The sequence below is a fragment of the Salmo salar genome, chromosome ssa20 (assembly GCF_905237065.1).
Source record: "Salmo salar chromosome ssa20, Ssal_v3.1, whole genome shotgun sequence".
NCBI classification, from domain to species: Eukaryota; Metazoa; Chordata; class Actinopteri; order Salmoniformes; family Salmonidae; genus Salmo; species Salmo salar.
This window is the reverse complement of record NC_059461.1, coordinates 25,756,973-25,778,670: the sequence shown is the minus strand read 5'-3', so window position 1 is coordinate 25,778,670 and position 21,698 is coordinate 25,756,973. Positions and strand designations below refer to the sequence as shown.

Genomic DNA, 21,698 nt, shown 5'->3' with positions numbered 1-21,698 from the left:
TATGAAGATCATCAAAGGTAAGTGATTAATTTTATCACTATTTCTGACTTTTGTGACTCCTCTACCTGGCTGGAAAATGCTTGTATGCTTTTGTGTGCTGGGCGCTGTCCTCAGATAATCTCATGGTATGCTTTCGCCGTAAAGCCTTTTTGAAATCTGAACCAGCGGCTGGATTAACAAGAAGTTAATCTTTAAGCCGATGTATAACACTTGTATGTTTTATGAATTTTTATTATGAGTATTTCTGTTTTTGAATTTGGCGCTCTGCAATTTCACCGGATGTTGGCCAGGTGGGACGCTAGCGTCCCACATACCCTAGAGAGGTTAACCTGTAGGGGGCAGTATTTGCACGGCCGGATAAAAAACGTACCCGATTTAATCTGGTTATTACTACTGCCCAGAAACTAGAATATGCATATAATTATTGGCTTTGGATAGAAAAGACCCAAAAGTTTCTAAAACTGTTTGAATGGTGTCTGTGAGTATAACAGAACTCATATGGCAGGCAAAAACCTGAGAAGATTCCTTACAGGAAGTGGCCTGTCTGACAACTTCTTGGGCTTTTTGACTCTCTTTATTGAAAACTTAGGATCTCTGCTGTAACGTGACACTTCCTACGGCTCCCATAGGCTCTCAGAAGGCGGGAAAAAGCTGAATGATGTCTTTGCAGCCCCTGGCTGAAAAACATTAGCGCCTTTGGTAAGTGGTCTATCAGAGGACAATGAGACTGAGGCGCGTCCACGAGGCGACCCCATGTTTTCTCTCTCTTTGAACGTAAACACGGTTTCCCGGTCGGAATATTATCGCTTTTTTACGAGAAAAATGGCATAAAAATGGATTTTAAACAGCGTTTGACATGCTTCGAAGTACGGTAATGGAATATTTAGATTTTTTTGGTCACGAAACGCGTCGGGCGCGTCACCCTTCTTTACCCTTCGGATAGTGTCTTGAACGCACGAACAAAACAGAGGATATTTGAACATAACTATGGATTATTTTGAACCAAACCAACATTTGTTATTGAAGTAGAAGTCCTGGGAGTGCATTCTGACGAAGAACAGCAAAGGTAATCAAACTTTTCTAATAGTAAATCTGACTTTGGTGAGGGCTAAACTTGGTGGGTGTCTAAATAGCTAGCCCGTGATGGCTGGGCTATCTACTCAGAATATTGCAAAATGTGCTTTCACCGAAAAGCTATTTTAAAATCGGACATAGCGATTGCATAAAGGAGTTCTGTATCTATAATTCTTAAAATAATTGTCATGTTTTTTGTGAACGTTTATCGTGAGTAATTTAGTAAATTCACCGGAAGTTTGCGGTGGGTATGCTAGTTCTGAACGTCACATGCTAATGTAAAAAGCTGGTTTTTGATATAAATATGAACTTGATTGAACAAAACATGCATGTATTGTATAACATAATGTCCTAGGATTGTCATCTGATTAAGATCATCAAAGGTTAGTGCTGCATTTAGCTGTGGTTTGGGTTTATGTGACATTATATGCTACCTTGAAAAATGGGTGTCTGATTATTTCTGGCTGGGTACTCTGCTGACATAATCTAATGTTTTGCTTTCGTTGTAAAGCCTTTTTGAAATCGGACAGTGTGGTTAGATTAACGAGAGTCTTGTCTTTAAAATGGTGTAAAATAGTCATATGTTTGAGAAATTGAAGTAATAGCATTTCTAAGGTATTTGAATAACGCGCCACGGGATTCCACTGGCTGTTGAGTAGGTGGGACGATTTCGTCCCACCTAGCCCAGAGAGGTTAACAAACAGATCATCGACCATTTCGAATCCCACCGTACCTTCTCCGCTATGCAATCTGGTTCCGAGCTGGTCATGGGTGCACCTCAGCCACGCTCAAGGTCCTAAACGATATCATAACCGCCATCGGTAAGAGACAATATTGTGCAGCTGTATTCAGCGACCTGGCCAAGGCTTTCGACTCTGCCAATCACCACATTCTTATCGGCAGACTCAACAGCCTTGGTTTCTCAAATGACTGCCTCGCCTGGTTCACCAATACCTCTCAGACAGAGTTCAGTGTGTCAAATCGGAGGGCCTGTTGTCCGGACCTCTGGCAGTCTATGGGGGTGCCACAGGGTTCAATCCTCGGGCCGACTCTTTTCTCTGTATATATCAATGATGTCGCTCTTGCTGCTGGTGATTCTTTTATCCACCTCTACGCAGACGACTACATTCTGTATACCTCTGGCCCTTCTTTGGACATTGCGTTAACTAACCTCCAGACGAGCTTCAATGCCATACAACTCTCCTTCCGTGGCCTCCAACTGCTCTTAAATGCAAGTAAAACTAAATGCATGCTCTTCAACCGATCGCTGCCCACACCTGCCTGCCCGTCCAGCATCACTACTCTGGACGGTTCTGACTTAGAATATGTGGACAACTACAAATACCTAGATGTCTGGTTAGACTGTAAACTCTCCTTCCAGACACACATTAAGCATCTCCAATCCAAAATTACATCTAGAATCGGCTTCCTATTTTGCAACAAAGCAGCCTTCACTCATGCTGCCAAACATACCCTCGTAAAACTGACCATCCTACCGATCCTTGACTTTGGCGATGTCATTCACAAAATAGCCTCCAACACTCTACTCAGCAAAGTGGATGCAGTCTATCACAGTGCCATCCGTTTTGTCACCAAAGCCCCATATACTACCCACCACTGCGACCTGTATGCTGTCCTTGGCTGGCCCTCGCTTCATATTCGTCGCCAAACCCACTGGCTCCAGGTCATCTATAAGTCTTTGCTAGGTAAAGCCCCGCCTTATCTCAGCTCACTGGTCACCATAGCAGCACCCACCCGTAGCACGCGCTCCAGCAGGTATATTTCACTGTTTACCCCCAAAGCCAATTCCTCCTTCGGCCGCCTTTCCTTCCAGTTCTCTGCTGCCAATGACTGGAACGAATTGCAAAAATCACTGAAGCTGGAGACTCATATCTCCCTCACTAGCTTTAAGCACCAGCTGTCAGAGCAGCTCACAGATCACTGCACCTGTACATAGCTCATCTGTAAATAGCCCATCCAACTACCTCATCCTCATACTGTTATTTATTTTATTTATTTTGCTCCTTTGCACCCCAGTATCGCTACTTGCACACTCATCTTCTGCACATCATCACTCCAGTGTTTAATTACTAAATTGTAATTATTTCGCCACTATGGCCTATGTATTGCCTTACCTCCCTCATCCTACCTCATTTGCACACACTATATAGACTTTTTCTATTGTATTATTGACTGTTTTGTTTATTCCATGTGTAACTGTGTTGTTTGTGTCGCACTGCTTTACTTTATCTTGGCCAGGTCGCAGTTGTAAATGAGAGGCTAGTTGAGAACACGTTATCTGGCTAAATAAAGGTGAAATAAAAAAAACATTTGTGTAGTCAAGCTAACCTCCCTGAAGTTGGCTGTTTTATCTGGTTGATATTAGTGCCATTGCACAATCTATCATTTCAATACACCAGTATGTCATATTGAATGGATGCATATGATGCACACCTTCCTTTGACCTTAGCCTGGCATGATTTACCTAGGTTATGCTCAAGCTACCCAGAGTTTGCATTTGGTGATGCAAATAAATCCTGCTTTGAGTGGTTTTTCAAATCAGCCTTCATCTCATGAACATTTTAAGGTTGATGGCCTCTCAGCTTCCACCCCTGTTTTTAAGGAAATATGATTCAAATCAGTATTTTGAGAGGCTAGTATGGCTGCCTCCTTTAGACGCGCTGGCTTATGCACTTGTTGGTTTGGTTGTCTTTCACAGTACATTAATGCTGCTTGCACAACCAGAGCTTGACAAAGTCATTTGTACCAGGATTGTGGATGAGCAATGTGTGTGACTTGGTATAATGATTTTAGTATTTTGAGCCGGGTGTGGATGTGAACTTGGTCAGACCTCGCTCATGAATAACAGGAAAGGGTCGAGTACTACCACCCACTTCTAAAACAACATGTTCAGAGGCAGGGGTTGGCTAGCTTTTTGGCCCTGGCCATTGACCGACCGACTGTCCCATTTTGATGTAGAAAGCAGAGGGAGGGAAGATTGGGACATTTTTCTTTAAATGTCAGAGTTGAAGGAACTTGGGCTGGGATCCAACTGGTCCTCAGAGGTGTCCTGCCCTTTGAATACATTTTCCACTTGCTGCTTGAAGGGAAACTAGTACTTGGTGCAGACATTTGGAGCAGCCATCTTCTCCAGTCTCTTTGTAACCTGGAGATCATAGTTACACAGAATCAGAACACTCCATATTTAGAGATTCTTCTGTCCTCTTGATGCATGGCCCATGAAGTGCACTGTGCTTGATTTGATATCCCAGTTTGTCAATTTACTTGATACTATACTACAATATGCCAATTTTGCCCGTTAGTGGCTGTAGCCATGGAATAGGATGGGTCCTTCATATATTATGTGCACTGAGACCCTTTCCAGCACATGTCTGAAGCTCGGGTGGCCCAGTCCCCTGTGTGTCAATCTGGTCTTCATCTTTGTCTTCCTTTCTGAACAGGAAGGAGAGGATGCAGTCCATTTTGCCAGTCGGGTCAAAGCAGCTATCGCCAGGCAAGGAGGGCTGGTGGACTTGCTATGGTGAGTAACCCATAGCAAACATCTGTGAACATATGAAGCTTATTTCTGAGCTATTTTTGGTGAAACATGGGTTATAGGCTAATAATATCAGGTCTATGTCATTGTTAAACCCAGCTTAGTTTTGCTCATCTGTATCCCTATGTGAGCATCACAGAGTACTGTGTAATGGATTTGTGAATGTTGCTTTGTAGGGATGGCGGTTTAAAGCGAGGGAAAGTAAAAGATACATTCAAAGAGGAGCAACAAAAGTTATACAGCAAAATGCTAGTGGGAACCCAAGAGGACCGCAGTCGTTCTTGAAGTCAAACGTATGGAGTATGAGATCATCAGAGACCCACTTGTGGACAACAGAATGGACAGTCTTCTGCACCCTTAAGGATTTTTTTTGACCTGGAATACTCCAACCCTCATGTCAGGAATTCTTCACTTGGCTTCCTCGGTCAGTGCCTCAGCTTGGCATATTAAGTTCTTATTGCTGTTACAGCCCATTCTGGGCACTGTCCTCTGTTTCTAATGATTTGACAATGGACTGGCCTCTACTGCACCAGCCTGTCATGATGCTGCGCACTAAGAGTTCTCTCACCATCAGGGAAGATAACACACTGTCTTTTGAGTGACTAATATATTTATGACCTTCATTGAGTTAATGTATATGTTTTGTTCTTATCCTGTCTCTGTTTATTGTTAATAGTATTATGACAGTTATCATAATTGTTCTTTAAGTTACAAGTGATCTGCTAGGGGACGTAGCAGTGCAGCATAGAGAAGTATTGGAGCGCTTGTACTGAAGGGGAAATCTGTGACCATGTTGTTCCCAACAGACTGAGATGGCAAGGTGCCACGTGAATGTTTCTAATACTTTTTTAATTCTTTTTTTCAATGAAAACCTTTTTATTGTATTCATGTGTAAAATATAGGAGTTATGTTAAAGTGGAGCTTGGGTTTTGTTTTTTGTTTCTGTTCTTATCTCCATGGAATGTGGAAGACTGTACACATTATGATGTGGAGAATATACATTCTCAGTGACTGAGGGTTGTTGAAGTGTAGTAGATACTCCACCGTCGTCTCATCTAAACTAGCCTACGTAATCTAAACACTCACTTCTGCCTCCCATCCTAATCGACCATGACGCTTATTTCTGAGCTGTCTGCCACCTCACAATAGCTGTCGTTTAAGCAGCATTGTGTGCTTTTACTTACTTACAGTGGCTTGCAAAAGTATTCACCCCCTTGTCATTTTTCCTATTTTGTTGCCTTACAACCTGGAATTAAAAACAAAATTGGGGGGGTTGTATCATTTCATTTACCCAACCTTCCACTTTGAAGATGCAAAATATTTTTGGTGAAACAAACAAGAAATAAGACAAAAACAGAACTTGAGCATGCATAACTATTCACCCCCACCAAAGTCAATACTTTGTAGAGCCAACTTTTGCAGCAATTACAGCTGCAAGTCTCTTGGGGTATGCATCTATAAGCTTGGCACATCTAGCCACTGGGATTTTTGCCCATTCTTCAAGGCAAAACTGCTCCAGCTCCTTCAAGTTGGATGGGTTCCGCTGGTGTACAGCAATCTTTAAGTCAAACCACAGATTCTTAATTGGATTGAGGTCTGGGCTTTGACTAGGCCACTCCAAGACATTTAAAAGTTTCCCCTTAAACCACTCAAGGGTTGCTTTAGCAGTATGCTTAGGGTCATTGTCCTGCTGGAAGGCGAACCTCCGTCCCAGTCTCAAATCTCTGGAAGACAAACAGGTTTCCCTCAAAAATGTCCCTGTATTTAGCACCATCCAACATTCCTTCAATTCTGACCAGTTTCCCAGTTCCTGCCAATGGAAAAACATCCCCACAGCATGATGCTGCCACCACCATGCTTCACTGCGGGGATGGCGTTCTCGGGGTGATGAGAGGTGTTGGGTTTGCGCCAGACATGGTGCTTTCCTTGATGGCCAAAAAGCTCAATTTTAGTCTCATCTAACTAGAGTACCTTCTTCCATATGTTTGGGGAGTCTCCCACATGCCTTTTGGCGAACACCAAACGTGTTGGCTTATTTTTTTCTTTAAGCAATGTCTTTTTTCTGGCCACTCTTCTGTAAAGCCCAGCTCTGTGGAGTATACAGCTTAAAGTAGTCCTATGGACAGATACTCCAATCTCCACTGTGGAGCTTTGCAGCTCCTTCAGGGTTATCTTTGGTCTCTTTGTTGACAATCTGATTAATGCCCTCCTTGCCTGGTCTGAGTTTTGGTGGGCGGCCCTCTCTTGGCAGGTTTGTTGTGGTGCCATATTCTTTCCATTTTTCTATAATGGATTTAATGGTGCTCCGTGGGATGTTTAAAGTTAGAGATTTTTTTATAACCCAACCCTGATCTGTACTTCTCCACAACTTTGTCCCTGACCTGTTTGGAGAGCTCCTTGGTCTTCATATTGTCGCTTGCTTGGAGTTGCCCCTTGCTTAGTGGTGTTGCAGACTCGCCTTTCAGAAAAGGTGTGTGTGTGTGAGATCATGTGACACTTAGATAATTAGTTAAATAGTGTGCAATCTTCTTCTGAAGGTAATTGGTTTCACCAGATCTTATTTAGGGGCTTCATAGCAAAGGGGGTGAATACATATGCACGTACCACTTTTCCGTTTTAAGTTTTTTGAAACAAGTCATTTTTTTCACTTCACCAATTTGGACTATTTTGTGTATGTCCATTACATGAAACCCAAATACAAATATATTTAAATTACAGGTTGTAATGCAACAAAATAGGAAAAGTGCCAAGGGGAATGAATACTTTTGCAAGGCACTGTAGTTATAACATGGTTTTAATGTGATATACTGGGCCACGGATGTTAAAAATGCCTTGTTCCCTTGCTGCTAAATCTATTAATATTTCTATGAAAGCTTCTCATGTACTGTGGGAATCCTCTTGCCAAATTCACTTCAGAAAGTGACAGCTGTTAGTTGATTAAAAAAAAAACATGACAGCTATCTTTCCATAGCTTGGCAGCTTATTTGAGGGGGACTTACGGAGAGGGAGTGCAGATGCAGAGTTAGTCTTATGCCCTGCTAGGCTGCAGTGCAAGCCTATTGGAAATCCCTGGCCCTCGCCTTCCTCAAACTCCTGTTTTGGTTCTTTCATCCCAGTACTGTACCAGGGGTATAAACGTTCTGATCTAATGTGTCCAGTGTTGACCAATAAAAATCCCTGGATGAAGACATCAAACTTGTACAAGTTTAGTTGATGTAGAATGAGCTATTGCGAGCACTTGTCGACGCAAGCATATGCCATTATTTTTTTGTTCTCATTAGTATACAAGAATACACACTTGGACAGGCTTGTTGAAAAGAGTGGCCTTTGTCCTCTGGAACCCCTAAGAAGAAGGATTCCATCAGAATTCAAAGCATGAAGCTGGCATTCAGGTAAGACATGTGGCCGGCTGTGGGTCTGCTGGCCGGCTGTGGGTATGTTGGCTACATTTTACCCTGTACCAGGTTCCTTTCAATATTTTGTTGGCTGCATGACTGATATTGCTTTGTGTTATTGATGCTTCACAGTAGTGTTATTCCTGTTTCTGAATGTCATCCAAAAAAACAAGTGTTGCTATAGTAATGGTTGATGGGGTTGAATAAATAACTTCTATGTGGGGATCATTTCAAGTTCCTTTTAAGACAGGTATTCCCAAACTGGGGTACTGGGGGTACGCCAAATAAAAGTACATTTATTTTTTTATTTTACATTTTCCAACGTGGCTATACATTTGGGTGAGTCCCCCCCCCCTCGCCTGAGTAGCCTCGTTTCACTGACAAAAATACAATTAAACCATCTAGTGTTCAGCGAAATAACATCAAATATAGGTAGCCTAGTCAAATAATTAATATCCAGTCACATTAACCATTACTCTCTCGTGGGAATTCCACTAACGGTCCGTATGTAGCCAAACATAGCTGCTGCTCATGTTGGTATCTGTACTGATGGTGCAAAAGCCATGACAGGGAGACGGAGTGGTAACACTCGTGCAAGCAGTTGCTCCCCACGCCAGTAGGGTACACTGCAGCATCCGAGAGGCTCTTGCTGCCAAGGGAATGCCTGACAGCTTGAAAGACGTTTTGGACACTACAGTAAAAATGGTTAACTTTGTTAAAGCAAGGCCCCTGAACTATTGTGTATTTTCTGCACCTATGCAATGATATGGGCAGCGACCATGTAATGCTTTTACAACATACAGAAGTGCGCTGGTTATCAAGGGGCAAAGTATTGACACTTTTTTTAAATTGAGAGAGACGAGCTTAGTTTTTACTGACCATATTTTTCACTTGTCTGACCGCTTGCATGATGAGTTTTATACGACTAGCCTATCTGGGTGATGTGTTTTTTTCGCCCAAATTATCTAAATCTAGGATTACAGGGACTCTCCACAACTATATTCAATGTGCGGGACAAAATTGAAGCTGTGATTAAGAAGTTGGAGCTCTTCTCTGTCTGCATTAACACGGACAACACACAGGTCTTTCCATCATTGTATGATTTTGTGTGCAAATGAACTCAAGCTTATGGACAATGTCAAATGTGATAGGTGCTTCGCTGAGTGAGTTGGGTGCGCAATTATGCAAGTACATTCCAGAAACCGATGACACTAACAACTGGATTCGTTATCCCTTTTGTACCTCTAGTCCCCTTACCGATATCTGAACAAGAGAGCCTCATCGAAATTGCAACAAGCGGTTCTGTGAAAATTGAATTTAATCAGAAGCCGCGGCCAGATTTCTGGATTTGGGCTGCGTTCAGAGTATCCTGCCTTGGCAAATCGCTCTGTTAAGACATTGATGCCCTTTGCAACCACGTACCTATGCGAGAGTGGATTCTCAGCCCTCACTAGCATGAAAACTAAATACAGGCACAGACTGTGGAAAATTATTTGACTGACACTCTCCAATACAACCCAACATTGCAGAGTTATGTGCATCCTTTCAAGCACACCCTTCTCATTAACAATTTTCAATAAACAAACAAGGTTTTATATAGAAGCTGAATAAATAATGAGCAAAATTATTGATGAATATAATTTGTGCCCTGGTCCTATAAGAGCTCTGTCACTTCCCACGAGCCAGGTTGTGACAAACTCACACTCATTCTTATGTTTAATAAATGTATTGTTTAGTGTGTGGCAGGCTTACAATGATGGCAGAAAAAAATTGAGAGTGCGCTGACTCTGTTGCTAGAGGGGGTACGCAGCTGGAGGTTGAATGTTTTGAAGGGGTACGGGACTAAAGTTTGGGAACCACTGCGTTAAGGGATACATTAACCAATTAACACTAAAATAACTAGTTTTGAGACTGCAGAGGTATTATTGCAGGTGGTGTGGGATATTTTCTTTAAAAAAAAATGTGAATATAAGTATCGCTAGCAACAGAAACCAATTTAATGAAATACCTACAGTAGAAAAGAGAATAAAACTGCTGGTAGCTTTGACATGGGCATACATTTTTGCCAACACATGACTGAACTTTGTTTAACCAGCCAAACAACTGCTCTTAGTGAATGTGTTTGGAGTTACCTTTCTAGCTCAAGGAGTACCGGTACTGAGTCAATGTGCAGGGGTATGATGTAGTTGAGTTAATATGTAGATAGGGGTAAAAGTGACTAGGCAATCACGATAGACAAACCGTAGCAGCAGCTTATGTGAAAGTGTGTATGTGCAAGTGTCTCGTCAATATGTGTGTGTGTGTTGGAGTGTCAGTGTGGTATGTATGTGTGGGTAGAGAGTCTGTCCAAATAAAAAGGGGGTCAAAGCAAATAGTCGGGTAGCCATTTGATTAACTGTTCAGCGGTCTTATGGCTTGGGGGGTAGAAGCTGTTCAGGAGCTTTTTGGCCCGAGACTTGGCACTCTGGTACCGTTTGCCATGCGGTAGCAGAGAGAAGAGAGAGAACAAGATGCCCTCAATGGTGCAGCTGTAGAACTTTGAGGATCTGAGGGCCCATGCCAGATCTTTTCGGCCTCCTGAAGGGGAAGAGGCGTTGTCGTGCCCTCTTCGCGGTTGTGTTGGTATGTTTGCACCATGATAGGTCCTTAATGATGTGGACACCCAGGAACTTGAAGCTATCAACCCACTCCACTATAGCCCTGTTGATGTGAATTGGGGCTTTCCTGTAGTTGACGATCAGCTGAAGCGTTACAGATACTGCGCTAGAAAGGTAACTTCCCATTTGAGCTGAGATAGGCAGCATTTACTTGTGTGGTCAATGAAGGTGTTAGAGTTGAGCGGGGCCACGCAGTCGTGGGTGAACAGGGACTACAGGAGGGCTCTAAGCACACACCCCTGAGGGGCCCCCGTGTTGAGGGTCAGTGTGGCAGATGTGTTGTTGCCTACTCTCACCACCCGTCAGGAAGAGGGAGGTGTTCAATCCCAGCGTCCTTAGCTTAGTGATGAACTTGGAGGGCACTATGGTGTTGAATGCTGAGCTGTAGTCAATGAACAGCATTCTCACGTAGGTGTTCCTTTTGTCCATGTGGGAAAGGGAAGTGTGACGGGCAATAGCGATTGTGTCATCTGGATCTGTTGGGGCGATATGTGACTTGGAGTGAGTCCAGGGCAAGGGTCTCCAACCTTCTAGCATGAGAGCTATTTAAAAAACAAAGTGCTACAACTTTTTTTCCCTATGCTCATTCTTCTCTTCGCCTCTCCCCTGCAACTCTTACCCGGGTCCTTAGTGTACAATAGAAAGTAGTGCACTGTTGTTTTGTCAATATACCTGGTAAAATGGTTAATAAACAACTCTAAAGGGGGCCCTATAAAATCTGTTACACGCCCCCCCCACAAAATAAATTGTTGTATATTTTCCCAAATTTATGTTCTCAGTTTTATTTTTTACTCTCACAATTACAATTGCCCAAGGAGAAAGAGCAAAATTGGATGTTCTGAGTACATGTCAAGACATTTTTTTTTTTAGGTCTGGAAGAAAACTAACATCTTTATTCTTGAGTGTAATTGCGCATCTAGCGAGTGAGGAATGTGCCTTCTAATGTTCAGGTCTAATGATGGTTCTGTAGTGCTGCTGCTCTTTTCCTGGCAAAGCTAGAAAATAACAAATATTAGATACAAATGATATACTTCCGCCAGGTAAGCCTACTTTGCAGTTAACATTTAGTTGAAGGTTTTGGGTAAAGTATTTCTGTCAATCAACAAGACAGTTATCACATCAACTAGCTACATAAGAAGTGATGGACAAATGCATGCGCCACAGACAGACGGGCAATACTGCTGGAAATTAATTGCCAGATATTGTGTTACGTTTGGCTTTAAGCCAATAGTGGCTAACCAGAGGTGGGATAATGTCAATGTTGCATTGATTAGATAGTAGCTGGGAGCGTGCGGTGTCTAATATTTGTGAGATTTATGATAGTTTGCAGTGGAACATGTGAAAATTGCATGTAGTGTACTTTCAGAATTGTTTGGCGAGCTACTCATAAGTGTGCAGGTAGCTCGTGATCGACCTGTTGGAGACCCCTGGTCCAGGGTGTCTGGGATGAGTGTGTTGATGTGAGCCAAAGCATTTCATGGCTACAGATGAGAGTGCTATGGGGCGATAGTCATTTAGACAGGTTATCTTGGCATTCTTGGGCACAGGGACTATGGTGGTCTGTTTGAAACGTGTACACGTCCTGGTAATCCGTCTGGCCTTGCGGCCTTGGGAATGATAACCTGTTGAAAAGATAAGTGTGCTAACGTACGATGGTTTGCCTTGGAGGGGGTCCCTGTTCTATATCGATTAATTATCTGGCCATGCACTCAGTGACATGTTGTCCAGCCAGGACTCCTTTCAGCCAGGGAAAATTATTGCCAGTGATTCTGTTGAGACCCCATCCAGTACCCAGGTGGCATCCCAACAGTGAGGAACTGCCTCAGTAGCCTTTCAGGGGAATTTCCCTTAGGTTTTGTTTCCACTGCTGATGGACAGGGCAGCATTACGTTCTGCCTCTGTGTGCTGCAATGGCTTCAAATGGATCCATTGACAGAGGCGCAAGAGGAAGCAGTGTGAAAACCTCAAACCATGGCATGGTTTACACAACCAACCTTTATCAACTCGTTGCAAGTACTATGGAGAAGATGTTTTCGGCCTCTGCACCCTTTCAGTGCTTTACTATTTTGACTCTTTCTGTGCAAATTCAGACTGAGGCAAGTTCAAGACCAAAATAATGGTTGCAACCCCACTTGGAAGAAAAAATACATGGTTAGGAACTGTAAAAGCAACTTTTTGTAGAATGTACTGCATTTAATAAAGATAGTGCTTCTGCTGAGAGCTTCACCTAATCCTTGAATTATCTGGCCTATTCACCACAAGGTTAAACATTTTTCCGACCTTCCCCATAGGCCTATGCCATTTTTATACGCTTCCTTAGGTCTGACCGGATTATTCAACAGCTCACCATAATAAGTGGGGTGTCGTTTATCCTGTTATCAAGTAAGCCCAATAGAGTAGGCTGTGAGGTCTATGAAAAGCTGAGGTAGGGGCAGAATTCTGCTCTTTCACAATAGTGTATCACTCAAGAATGTGGCTGTTTTAGTGCAGAACTGTCGATGTAGTGTCTGCTCAAAGATCATAGCACAGAGTAAAGCCAAAATGGATCATATTCAGTCAAAACCCTTTACAAACTTCTTATTTCTGTCTTGTCAGGCATGGTGGCAGAAAGTGGTGGGCACATGACCAAATGGAGCAAGTCACGAATAAAAGGATGGTGAGATGAGCTCAATCCAATTAAAATCACACCGCTCTGCTCTTTTGTTTCCATCATTGAAAATAGTCAACCAGTTATGTTTTACAACAACAGTGTCTGAGTTTGATGGATTATTTAAATCAGAAAACTGCGTCTGGTCTTTCATCTTCTATTCTTTGAACATTTTGCCTAGATTCAGCAGATGGCAAACTGTTGCCAGGCCACTGATAATAACAGATTGTGGATCATGTTAAATCTCTATAAATGAATAGGCTACATGTTGCTTAATTGTTTTTGTTTGAAGTAGCTTAATATCTGTTTTTTGATACATAATAATTTCCCCCAGTCTCAGACATACACGTGTGGGTTATATGTTAATGTGGTAACCTAGTAGGCTACTAGCTGTATAAATGCTACTACTAGCCTACTGTTTTTAGGGTCTGGATGTGGTTTTAGTAAAACTTGACTAAGAAAAAAGGTAGGCATTAAAGTCCACTCCATCCACTGGGTACAGACATCAATTCAACGTCTATTTCACGTAAATTCAACGTAATTTAGTTGAAATTATGTGGAAACAACGTTGATTCAAAACACCGCCTGCGGAAAAGAGGTACTCTGAGTGGACTTTTAGTCCGACTCAGGAGGTGCGCACAACATCCACAGCTTCAGAGTATATTACTCGCTGATGTTCAACACTGGATAATAAAAGGGCAGGGGTGTATGTTTCATGATTAACTACTCATGGTGTGATTGTGATAACATACAGGAACTTAAGTCCTTTTGTTCACCCGACCTAGAATACCTCAATCAAATGCCGACCGTATTACCTCCCAAGAGAATTCTCTTCGGTTATAGTCACAGCCATGTATATTCCCGCTCAAGCAGATACCACGACAGCCCTCAAAGAACTTCACTGGACTTTATGCAAACTTGAAACCACATATCTTGAGGCCGCATTTATTGTAGCTGGGGATTTTAACAAAGCAAATTTGAGGAAAACGTTACCAAAGTTCTATCAACACATTGACTGTAGTACTCGCGCTGCTAAAACACTCGACCACTGCTACTCCAACTTCCAGGATGCCTACAAGACCCTCCCTTTGGAAAATCTGATCACAACTCAATTTTGCTCCTCCCTTCCTATAGGCAGAAACTCAAACAGGAAGTACCTGTGCTAAGGACTATTCAACACTGGTCTGACCAATCGGAATCCACGCTTCAAGATTGTTTTGATAACGCGGACTGGGATATGTTCTGTGTTGCCTATGAGAACAACACAAACTCAGTCACCGTATCAGTGTATTCGTCTATCAGGAAGTGTATAGGAGATGTTGTACCCACTGACTATTAAAACCTACCCTAACCAGAAACCGTGGCTAGTTGGCAGCATTCACGCAAAACATCACATTTAAACATGGCAAGGTGACTGGGAATATGGCCGACTACAACAGTGTAGTTATTCCCTCAGTAAGGCAATCAAACAGGAAAAACGTCAGCATAGAGAAAGTGAAGCCGCAATTCAACGGCTCAGACATGAGACGTGTGTGGCAGGGTCTACAGACAATCATGGACTACAAAGGGAAAACCAGCCACGTCGTGGACCCGGACATCTTGCTTACTGACAAGCTAAACACCTTCACCCGATTTGGGGATAACACAGTACCACCGACGCGGCCCGCTACCAAGGACTGTGGCCTCTCCTTCTTCATGGCCAATGTAAGACATTTAAGCGTGTTAACCCAGACGGCATCCCTAGCCGCGTCCTCAGAGCATGCGCAGACCAGCTGGCTGGAGTGTTTACGGACATATTCAACCTCTTCCTATCCCCACATGCTTCAAGATGTCCACCATTGTTCCCGTAACCAAGGGAACTGAACTAAATGACTCACTCGTTGCACTCGCTTCTGTCATCATGAAGTGCTTTGAGAGGCTAGTGAAGGATCATATCACCTCCACCTTAATTGACACCCTAGACCTACTTCAATTTGCTTACCGCTGCAGTAGATCTGCAGATGATGCCATCGCACTGCACACTGCCCTATCCCATCTGGGCAAGAGGAATACCAATGTAAGAATGCTGTTCATTGACTATAGCTCAGCATTCAACACCATGGTACCCTCCAAGCTCATCATTAAGCTTGAGGCCCTGGGTGTGAACCCCACCCTGTGCAACTGGGTCCTGGACTTCCTGATAGGCCGCCCCCAGGTGGTGAAGGTAGGAAAAAACACCTCCCCTTTGCTGATCCTCAACACTGGGGCCTCACAAAGACGTGTGCTCAGCCCCCTCCTGTACTCCCTATTCACCCATGACTGCATGGCCACGCACAGCTCCAACTCAATCATCAAGTTTGTAGACGACAACAGTAGTAGGCCTGATTACAACAATGAGACGCCTACAGGGAGGAGATGAGGGCCCTAGGAGTGTGGTGCAAGGAAAATAACCTCTCACCCAGTCAACAAAACTAAGGAGCTGATCGTGAACTTCAGGAAACAGCAGAGGTAGCACCCCCCTATACACATTGACAGTGGATTAGGTGGAAAGCTTCAAGTTCCTCGGAGTACACATCATTGACAAACTGAAATGGTCCACCCACGCAGTGTGGTGGTGAAGGCGCAACTCTTCTTGGCACCTAAAACCCACAAACCTTTACAGATGCACAATTGAGAGTATCCTGTCAGGCTGTATAACCGCCTGGTACTGCACCGCCCACAACCGCAGAGCTCTCCAGAGGGTGGTGCGGTCTGCCCAACGCATCACCGGGGGCAAGCTACCTGCCCTCCAGGACACCTACAGCACTGATGTCACAGGGAGGCCAAAAAGATCAAGGACAACAACCACCCAAGCCACTGCCTGTCCACCCCACTATCATCCAGAAGGCTAGGTCAGTAGAGGTGCATCAAAGCAGGGACCGAGAGATAGAAGCTGTTTTTCAATCTCAAGGCCATCAGACTGTTAAATAGCTATCACTAGCACATTAGAGGCTGCTGCCCTATATACATAGACTTGAAATCACTGTCCATTTTAACAATGGAACACTAGTCACTAATAATGTTTGCATTACTCATCTCATCTGTATACACTGTATCCTATTCTACTGTATTTTAGTCTATGCCGCTCTGACATTGCTTGTCCAAGTATTTATATATTCTAATTCCATTCCTTTAGATTGTGTATATTGTTATCTATTACTGTACTGTTGGAGCTAGAAACACAAGCATTTCACTACACCCACAATAACATCTGCTAAACACGTGTATGTGAGAAATAACATTTGATGTGTGCTCACACCTGCTTTACTTAACAAAGGGCACATCTCAATAGGTGATCCGTGCATCTTCGTGACATGGCACAAGTGGGCGGGGCAGGGGGGGCATTCCTCTTTTGTTCTCCATCTATCCTCTATTGACAGGTTGGTTGTTTAGCTACAATCAACGCCAAAGATTTGTATAACTAACCCAAGATAGACCACGGCCTGTTTCCCTTGCACTACTAAACAATGCAATTGTTTAAAGCTTTCGCAAAGGGTAAAATCTACAAAACAGAAAACTTTATTGAGATCAAATGTTTAATCGATTAGTAAATTAGCACCTCACTCCATCTTCTCCCACTGAGTTTCCTCTCACCACCATATTTGGTAATGAGTAGAAACGCCAACAGGATTTCTCAGTTATACATCTGGTGAAATATCTGTCTCGTTGTATCTGTGGTGACGCGTGCGAACTATGGGGCAAGACAGACGGGTGGCTTAGATTGTTGACAACATGTAAACTATTTCTTCTCCGATGTTTATTGAAAACCGATACATTTGCACAATGAGCACTTGTCTTTCAAATACAGAGTTACAGTTGTTGATTACCTAGCATTTGTGCCAAATTAGCATTGACATGAAATCAGTCAAAAGAAGACATGGTATCAATAACTACCTGAAACGAGTCACTTGCGATTCCCCACATGGCAGTTTCTTGTCATTGTTGGTAGCTATCTGGTCATCCAGAATTACAACTCACGAACTTCTGCCCCATTTGAAGCGTGCACATCGTAGTGATATTTGTCATTAACCCATCAGTTCATGCAAGCAAGCGGGAGACGGATGACATGAGACTGAGGGCACCATCAGACCAACAACTCCTTCAATGGCCTACTACTCCATGAAGTTTGCACGTGTCTAAAATAAAAATAAAAACTTTTACTCAAAACACATTGTTTTACCCTAGTGGGTGTACATTACTTTATTTACACCTGGGATATTGTTTTTCAGAAATGGTTGGAATGTGTCTTTAATAACTGGGTGCCGTGGGCGGAGCTCCGAAGTTCATGACACAACATTGACAACGACTGCTTGATCTGGTCGCGCGGGGCAGAAGGAAATGTTCTGGGGCAGGCAGCAGATTCCAGGTATAAATCCAATTACAACGAAGACCGATATAAATCCTGTCCTGCTATTTCTCAGCAGTCATGGAAGGTAAGTCTATCCTTGAGCAGGAGTTAAGACGACGGACGACTCCCGCCATCAACCAAAAGCGGGCAAGTTAAAAACAGCAGAAACAAATGATCAAGATGAATTATACGACCGACTTCTTCAGCGACATATACAATACAGCACGGTATCAGTAAGCTGTTTGTAACACACGCAAAGGATTTGACCATCGCGTCTAACGGAGTTCTTCCGGCGGAGTATTTCTGGAATTCGATCGTTATCATGGAAATGTACACTGACGTCCTACTTGTCACCGCAAATGTTGGATCATTATTCGACAATGTAAGTATTACACACATGTTTACTTGACTATATACTGTTTTAAGTCATTTTGAATGGCGATTATCCAATTTTCCAGTGGAACAGCGAGATTCCTATGTAAGCAGTTAGATCTGCTAGAGAACACTAGAACCGTACAAGACCAAATTCTACTGCCTGTAACAACATTCCATAGATTCGAATGGAGACAAATTCAAATCCCACAGGCTGTCATCTGGCATGCGATCCAATCCACTATATAAATTGAGTTATTTTTCAACATCAGGCTTCCTTGGACTATTCATTTTCATCATGAAAACCATTTTATTTATGTAGCCTAAATGGTTTATTTTCAATCGATATGTGGATCATAACTTTGAAGTCACTTCACGCGCTGTAGCTGCGCCTTGGGACACTTATTGCGGTTTCTGACGACATTGTTTTGTTATTTACTTCGATCGGCCTATACAACTGCAAGTCCTCTGCCTAGTTATCCTCATCCCGTATTTATCGAGTTTTTTTGCGGCATGATTATTGAGGTTGCGTGCATGTTCTCACATCAGATCCGCGGAGAGAACCATTAAGCAACAACGGGTCCCAGACAGTTTAAATCAAACAGGAAATTGATGGCGTGCAACAACGTCACATTTAAAGGAGAAGTTCACTATTTCTTTTATATATTTTTTTACAACTTGATGTTTGACTCACCCTGGAAGTAGTCTATGGGCTGTAGTCTATGGTTCTGTTTTTGATAGGGCAATATTTAGATTTCTGACTAAATAGTAACTATTTTTCATGGCCATAAATAATAACTGGCAATGTTGCATCATTTTAGAAAGGTCTAGTCTGGAACTCACCTTCCTGGTAAAAATTGTTTATACATTGCTGAGGTGTACTCACTTTTGAAGACACAAGCTCAAGTACATAGTACACACACTACAAATATTGTGAAATTATGAAAAATCATGATTCCCCCCCCCCCATTCAACAAAAGTGGGGCAATAGGGCTTGAAATGACAAATGCGTTCTAAGTACAGTAATAATAAAATGATAAACAACTTACTATACGATTTCACCTTTCTTATAACTGTCAAATATGATCATAAAGTACAATATTGGCACCATTTCATATAACTGAAAACAGAGAATTTTCTCTTAAATATCCACTGAGCTGCAGACACCATTGAAATATGTGCAGGCTTGTTAACAACTGGGCAATTCGATGGTAACGGAATGAGACTCCGATTTTTCACTTAAAATGTATGCTAAACAAAAACCATTTAAAAGTTTAACAAACCATACATAGCTCAGTGCACAATAACTACTTTTAACAATTTTCACTGAACATTTTACAAAAGACATTTACTTAAAACCTCTTATGGACAGGCGTTCCGCTATTGTAGAGCCTGGCGCGAAATACGAAAAACCTTAAAAATGCTATAATTTAAATTTCTCAAACATATGACTATTTTACACCATTTGAAAGATAAGACTCTCCTTTATCTAACCACATTGTCCGATTTCAAAAAGGCTTTACAGCGAAAGCAAAACATTAGATTGTCAGGAGAGTATCCAGCCAGAAATAATCACACACTCATTTTTCAAGCTAGCATATATGTCACAAAAACCACAGCTAAATGCAGCACTAACCTTTGATGATCTTCATCAGATGACACTCCTAGGACATTGTTATACAGTACATGCATGTTTTGTTCAATCAAGTTCAGATTTATATCAAAAACCAACTTTTTACATTAGCATGTTTTGTTCAAAACTAGCATACCCACTGCAAACTTCCGGTGAATTTACTAAATTACTCACGATTAACGGTGACAAAAAAACAATTCTTTTATGAATTATAGATACAGAACTCCTTTATGCAATCGTGGTGTCAGATTTTAAAATAGCTTTTCGGTGAAAGCACATTTTGCAATATTCTGAGTAGATAGCCCGGCCATCACGGCTAGCTAATTTGACACCCACCAAGTTTGGCCCTCACCAAACTCAGATTTACTATAAGAAAAATTGGATTACCTTTGCTGTTCTTCGTCAGAATGCACTCACACGACTTCTACTTCAACAACAAATGTTGTTTTGGTTCGAAATAAGCCATAGTTATAGCCAAATAGCTCTGTTTTGTTCGTGCGTTCAAGTCACTATCCGAAGGGTGACGCGCCGGCGCGTTTCGTGACAAAAAATGTCAAAATATTCCATTACCGTACTTCGAAGCATGTCAAACGCTGTTAAAATGTATTGATTTCAATGCGATTTTTCTCGTAAAACAGTGATAATGTTCCAACCAGGCGACGATGTATTCGTTCAAACACTGAAAGAAAAAAATGGAGTCGTCTCGTGCACGAGCGCCTCAGTGTCATTGTTCCCAGAAGGACCACTCACCAAAACCCCTGCTGTTTTTTGCCCAGAGACTGCAGAGCTATCATTCCACTTTCTGGCGCCTTCCTAGAGCCAATGGAAGCCTTAGAAAATGTCACGTTACAGCACAGAGGCTGTATTTTCGATAGAGATGCTATAGAAGGACAAGAAATGGTCAGACCGGGCACTTCCCGTATAGAATCTGCTCAGGTTTTGGCCTGACATATGAGTTCTGTTATACTCACAGACACCATTCAAACAGTTTTAGAAACCTTAGAGTGTTTTCTATCCAAATCTACTAATTGTATGCATATTCTAGCTTCTGGGCAGGAGTAGTAACCAGATTAAATCGGGTACGTTTTTTATCCGGCCGTGAAAATACTGCCCCCTATCCCAAACAGGTTAAAGAAATGTGCAGTTGCAAAGTTTTTCGGTAAAATCTCCCTTAGTTTGTTTAGTGACCAGATTATCGAAAACCTTAAATATCTGCTTTGAATTAAGATTCAAAGATCTCTGCAGAAAGAATAAGGTGCCAGCTATGAAATGACACCTTGAGTTTGAAAAAAATATATTTTGGTTATTGAACTACAGTAAGTGAAGTGGATTTACACCCAGTAACAGAGTTAACAGCGGTAACAGAATTTTCTTCATGGGTCCCTGATCTGTACTACACAGAAATGCATAATTATGGATATAAATGTCATTCTCTTCATGGTGATGTATCGTAAATGGGTAGAAATATGCAATATCGGAGTCTCATTCCGTTACCATCGAATTGCCCAGTTGTTAACAAGCCTGCACATATTTCAATGGTGTCAGCAATATGCATATTTGGGTATTATTCTACACACTGGCTATTATTTTAATGAGCTCTGCCACCAAACAACCAAATTTGGTTGGTTTGAATTAGACCAAATATGAACCAGTCAAAGACGTCCATGTTTCACAAGTTTGGACATCAAAGTACAGCACAGAAGAGCTCAGTATAGTACATTACAGCACAGTAGAGCTCAGCATAGTACATTACAGCACAGTAGAATAAAGTCTAGTTCAAGTCAAATGTTTGACCATTTTAATTGAAAACAATCACAGGAGGGTACTTCATTGTTACTCAGAGATGATTTGATATTGCGATTAAAGTCTGCATCGGACTTAAGAAACATCAAACATGGAGTTGATTTCAGTTGTTTTGGACATTACAACATGACATTTAGCAGATGCTTTTATCCAAAGCAACTTTTTCCCCCCATTTTCGTATGGGTGGGTTCCACT

The 21,698-nt window shown here is 42.2% G+C and overlaps 2 protein-coding genes across 4 annotated transcripts in view; both read left to right on the top strand.

Annotated features, from left to right (window-relative positions):
• plcf (1-acyl-sn-glycerol-3-phosphate acyltransferase zeta) overlaps window positions 1-5,550 on the top strand; it is a 46,057-nt gene extending 40,507 nt beyond the window's left edge. For all 3 annotated transcript variants that reach the window (XM_014160041.2, NM_001140176.1, XM_014160042.2), the window contains 2 exon segments: window positions 4,536-4,615; window positions 4,807-5,550. In XM_014160041.2, the coding sequence (XP_014015516.1) occupies window positions 4,536-4,615; window positions 4,807-4,915 (189 nt within the window). In that variant the 3' untranslated portion in view covers window positions 4,916-5,550.
• A 12,094-nt stretch (window positions 5,551-17,644) lies between these two features.
• Window positions 17,645-21,698, top strand: part of LOC106579835 (inositol polyphosphate-5-phosphatase A) — a 41,299-nt gene continuing 37,245 nt past the window's right edge. Inside the window, exon 1 of the mRNA XM_014160092.2 lies at window positions 17,645-18,077. Coding sequence (XP_014015567.1) covers window positions 18,018-18,077 — 60 coding nt within the window. The 5' untranslated portion in view covers window positions 17,645-18,017. The remainder of the gene's footprint in view (window positions 18,078-21,698) is intronic.